This window comes from Tachysurus vachellii, chromosome 24 (genome assembly GCF_030014155.1).
Source record: "Tachysurus vachellii isolate PV-2020 chromosome 24, HZAU_Pvac_v1, whole genome shotgun sequence".
Lineage (NCBI taxonomy): Eukaryota > Metazoa > Chordata > Actinopteri > Siluriformes > Bagridae > Tachysurus > Tachysurus vachellii.
The window spans coordinates 817,102-822,101 of NC_083483.1; the positions used below are offsets into that span (position 1 = coordinate 817,102).

Below are 5,000 nucleotides of genomic sequence, written 5' to 3' on the forward strand. Positions count from 1 at the left end.
AGTTACCTCTGTGTTAATGTGGGAATCGTTTACACACTCATTTACTGACCATGTGGTGAAATCTGGTCCTTCTTCCTGAACTGACCTGAAATCTGTTTAAAACTTACTGATGTTGTGTTTGTTACAGATAGAAATATAAACCAGCAGCAAATCAAACATTTGTGTAGATCTGTAACTCTTCATCATTTAACACACACCAGAACACTGAACATGTGAGATGTGCGTTAATGTGGACGAGGTTCTGTTTAAACATCTTGAGAGATTTTCTTCCTGCACTTATAAATAATTTCATCTTGAGCTCCACCCCAGACTTCAGCTCCCATCTCTCTGTTTGTTCGTGTGAGAGTTATAAACACGCTACAGTGTAGATTTGAGTGACTGAGAGTCTGCGGTGGTCTTAATAATGACACTGCGGTGGTCTTAACAATGATCCGTAATGCTTTTAAAACTGACAAGTTTTTCCCCCCCGACAGAACCCTACATGCCCTGGCGATTTCACACGTCCTGCTGGAACTGTTTTGGAGGTGAATGTTATAAATTGTACAATATAATCTGTCGTGAACCTGATGACATCATCCAGGGCCGGTTCACCTTTAATCAGTCAATATTCCTTGGTTAAAGCTGATAATAATGCATTAATGTCATGCAGTCTAAGGCAGATGTTTATTAGTTTTGTGGTGCTGTAATCTGTAAGTGATGCAGACTGAAGCTCACTGACGGCTGATTGGGAATCGTTTGTTCTCTGTTAGGATTTTAGACACAGTTAGACTTCAGCGGACCACAAAACGGCTCCGTTACCTTTTACGGTTCTTCAGTAATCGTTCTTCAATTGACTAACGTTAGCTGGTTAAACAATCTAACTGAAATGTCTGTGTGTGTCTGTGTGTGTGTCTCTGTGTGTGTGTCTCTGTGTGTGTGTGTGTGTGTGTGTGTGTGTGTGTGTGTGTGTGTGTGTGTGTGTGTGTGTGTGTGTGTGTGTCTGTGTGTGTGTGTCTGTGTGTGTGTGTGTCTGTGTGTGTGTGTGTGTCTGTGTGTGTGTGTGTCTGTGTGTGTGTGTGTGTCTGTGAGTGTGTGTCTGTGAGTGTGTGTCTGTGTGTGTGTGTGTCTGTGAGTGTGTGTGTCTGTGAGTGTGTGTGTGTCTGTGAGTGTGTGTGTCTGTGAGTGTGTGTGTCTGTGAGTGTGTGTGTCTGTGAGTGTGTGTGTCTGTGAGTGTGTGTGTCTGTGAGTGTGTGTGTCTGTGAGTGTGTGTGTCTGTGAGTGTGTGTGTCTGTGAGTGTGTGTGTCTGTGAGATTGTGTGTGTCTGTGAGATTGTGTGTGTGTGTCTGTGAGATTGTGTGTGTGTGTCTGTGAGATTGTGTGTGTGTGTCTGTGAGATTGTGTGTGTGTGTCTGTGAGATTGTGTGTGTGTGTCTGTGAGATTGTGTGTGTGTGTCTGTGAGATTGTGTGTGTGTGTCTGTGAGATTGTGTGTGTGTGTCTGTGAGATTGTGTCTTTGTGTGTGTGTCTGTGAGATTGTGTCTTTGTGTGTGTGTCTGTGAGATTGTGTCTGTGAGATTCTGTGTGTGTCTGTGTGTCTGTGTGTGTGTCTGTGTGTGTGTGTCTGTGTGTGTGTGTCTGTGTGTGTGTGTCTGTGTGTGTGTGTCTGTGTGTGTGTTTGTGTATTAGCTGGTTAAACAATCTAACTGCTGTGAGTTCACTCCTGAATGCTGTTTGTGATGGTGTTTGGTTTGTGAACAGTGTGTTTGTGTTTCAGAGCCATGTCAATGGTGCAGGTTTTCTTAGTCGATGCCGACTTTCCCACCTCCTTCGTCAAGCAACTGCAGGACTTCTTCCAGATTCTTCCGCTTCCTCCTGACTTCAGGAAATTCAGAAACGGGTAAAAATTAAAAAAATAAAAAGTTTTTTAAAAAAAAATTAAATAAATAAATAAATAAATAAATAAATAAAGTGCACCCGTGTGTAATTCCTGAAACTCCCATCTCATCTTGGGAACACTGAACCCTTCTTAAAGACCCAGAACATTCTTACTGAAAACATTAATAGGAATAAGACGTATCTCTCCCTTTGTTTTAGCCTGAACGTGCTTCCCTGGGACGACCCTTTGCTCTCAGCGGTGCTGAAGGGGCAGAACATCACCGGGGTGAGGCACGTCAAAGGCAGACGCCCGGAGACGCTGGAGGAAGAACTGGTGGTGGTCAGAACCCGGGTTCTTAAACTCCAGCAGCAGAACAGGTTCATTCACTCTGCATGTCGGAGATCGTGAGGCTTTCACTCTGCTGGAGAAGATACGATACAAATACAGTGTGTCATGTGATGTGACATGTTTAAGTACTTTTTTAGTGACATTTGTCCAGTTTGATAGAACATTAATGTATATAACCAGGTCAGAGTCAGGCTTCACAACACACACTCACTTTAACTCCTTTCAGTTTAGTGTATTTCTGCTCTTCAGGTATCGTGAGCTGGCTCGCTACCTCAGAGTGGTGAAAAGTGACAACGCTGCTAAGTGAGTCGCAGTAATGTGACTGAACATTAATCACAGTGTCTCTCACTGAACTGTAAAGATTGTTGTTTTCTTCTTCTTTTCTCTGCTGAAGGCTGCAGATGATGAGAGACTGGGTTCCACTTTACTTGTGCAAGGTATTTATCACTTCTGACTTAACATCCAGTTATTGGTCACTTGTTAACGAGTCCGTTTCCTGTACACTTCTACTGAGAATAACAGCAGCTCTGAGTACTGAGAACACTGAGTGAAGATGTGATGGACATTAATGTTGGGAAGAGGGAGGAACCCACAGAGATACAGAGAAAACATGGATCAATGCACAAGATACTATTTCTGTGCTGTAATTTTGCTAGCATTAACCGTCTGTCTCTGTGTGTGTGTCTGTCTCTGTGTGTGTGTGTGTCTGTCTGTGTGTGTGTGTCTGTCTCTCTGTGTGTGTGTGTGTGTGTCTGTCTCTCTGTGTGTGTGTGTGTCTGTCTCTCTGTGTGTGTGTGTCTGTCTGTCTGTGTGTGTGTGTGTGTGTCTGTCTGTCTGTGTGTGTGTCTGTCTGTGTGTGTGTGTGTGTCTGTCTGTGTGTGTGTGTGTCTGTCTGTCTGTGTGTGTGTGTGTCTGTCTGTGTGTGTGTGTGTCTGTCTGTCTGTGTGTGTGTGTGTCTGTCTGTGTGTGTGTGTGTGTCTGTCTCTGTGTGTGTGTGTGTGTCTGTCTCTGTGTGTGTGTGTGTCTGTCTCTGTGTGTGTGTGTGTCTGTCTCTGTGTGTGTGTGTGTCTGTCTCTGTGTGTGTGTGTGTCTGTCTCTGTGTGTGTGTGTGTCTGTCTCTGTCTGTGTGTGTGTCTGTCTCTGTCTGTGTGTGTGTCTGTCTCTGTCTGTGTGTGTGTCTGTCTCTGTCTGTGTGTGTGTCTGTCTCTGTCTGTGTGTGTGTCTGTCTCTGTCTGTGTGTGTGTCTGTCTCTGTCTGTGTGTGTGTCTGTCTCTGTCTGTGTGTGTGTCTGTCTCTGTCTGTGTGTGTGTGTCTGTCTCTGTCTGTGTGTGTGTGTCTGTCTCTGTCTGTCTGTCTGTCTGTGTGCGTGTGTGTGTGTCTGTCTGTCTGTCTGTGTGTGTAGGTTGGTGATTATGCCGGTGCGGCCGACTCTTTGCTCAGCCCCATGTACAACTCCTCGTGCCCTGCCTCTAGGCTTAGCCCTGCCCAGTTTGGTGCCTACCTCAGAATATTCATGTTTGGCCACGCCCCCAACGGAATACCACACCCACCTCAAGTCGAGTTCATTCCTCATGTTCAAAACGTCCACACGGTCCAGATGGATCCTTTATTAAGCAGCACATGGACAACAATTGAAGGTAAATAATGAACTTAAACACAACAAACATTTTATTTCTAAAATAAAGTGTTTCATTGCTGAAGGATCCACACGAGGTGGTTAGTGTGTGTTCTGAGCTGGTTGTTGTGTGTTTGTAGGAGGATCCAACCTTCTGAAAAGCCAAGAGGTGATAAAGTTTGCGCTTCGTGTCCTGAACTGTAACAGCGCAGTGTTTACACACGTGAGTAAGACTGTACATCAAACACAAAGCTCCAGAGTTGTGTCTCAGTTAGTCGGTGATTTCTGAGATGACGGCGCTGACACCTGGATCAGTGTTCATGTTAAAGCTGATCTGTGACATCAGAGTGTACAGAGACTAAAACATTAAAGCGCCGCTGCATCACACTCGTTCAGCACTCAGTCATTGTGTGTGATGTGGGAAGTTTAAAGCTCAGCCCCCTTATAAATATTCATATAAAGTGTCCTGGTATGTTGATTTTTATTTGCCTTATAGGCTGAAAGCTGGATAAAAGTCCTGAAATTTGCCAACCAGTCGTCTTGCGGTCCAGAGGGCTCCTGTTTACCGGAACCCGACTACAGCTTCCTTATCGTGAGTTGCCCCGAGCTGATTTGTGCGTTGTGGGTGTGGTGTGAACACCCAGACTGACCGTGTGTTACATGTTCTGGTGTTTTAGAGGACCAGGGACACCGCCACAGGAATCCTCTGTGAGCTCCATCGTACTTCCAGGATCCAGATTCCCAAAAGCTTTCAAAAAGTGAGACCGAGAGAGAGAACAGTGTGTTGTTGTGTAGTGTGTAGTCTTGTTGTTGTGTAGTGTGTAGTCTTGTTGTTGTGTAGCCTGTTGTGTAGTGTGTAGTCTTGTTGTTGTGTAGTGTGTAGTCTTGTTGTTGTGTAGTGTGTAGTCTTGTTGTTGTGTAGTGTGTAGTCTTGTCGTTGTGTAGCGTGTAGTCTTGTTATTGTGTAGCCTGTTGTGTAGTGTGTAGTCTTGTTGTTGTGTAGTGTGTAGTCTTGTCGTTGTGTAGTGTGTAGTCTTGTCGTTGTGTAGTGTGTAGTCTTGTTGTTGTGTAGCCTGTTGTGTAGTGTGTAGTCTTGTTGTTGTGTAGTGTGTAGTCTTGTTGTTGTGTAGCCTGTTGTGTAGTGTGTAGTCTTGTTGTTGTGTAGTGTGTAGTCTTGTTGT

At 44.7% G+C, this 5,000-nt stretch overlaps 1 protein-coding gene across 4 annotated transcripts in view; it reads left to right on the forward strand.

Annotated features, from left to right (window-relative positions):
- The window catches only part of zgc:112980 (uncharacterized protein LOC503706 homolog), a 14,752-nt gene that overhangs the window by 3,752 nt on the left and 6,000 nt on the right, over nucleotides 1-5,000 (forward strand). For 3 of the 4 annotated variants that reach the window (XM_060860964.1, XM_060860965.1, XM_060860967.1), the window contains 9 exons: nucleotides 474-524; nucleotides 1,755-1,877; nucleotides 2,075-2,233; nucleotides 2,454-2,507; nucleotides 2,599-2,641; nucleotides 3,607-3,841; nucleotides 3,960-4,042; nucleotides 4,316-4,411; nucleotides 4,497-4,577. In XM_060860964.1, coding sequence (XP_060716947.1) covers nucleotides 474-524; nucleotides 1,755-1,877; nucleotides 2,075-2,233; nucleotides 2,454-2,507; nucleotides 2,599-2,641; nucleotides 3,607-3,841; nucleotides 3,960-4,042; nucleotides 4,316-4,411; nucleotides 4,497-4,577 — 925 coding nt within the window. The remainder of the gene's footprint in view (nucleotides 1-473; nucleotides 525-1,754; nucleotides 1,878-2,074; nucleotides 2,234-2,453; nucleotides 2,508-2,598; nucleotides 2,642-3,606; nucleotides 3,842-3,959; nucleotides 4,043-4,315; nucleotides 4,412-4,496; nucleotides 4,578-5,000) is intronic. The other variant, XM_060860966.1, reaches the window with a different exon arrangement.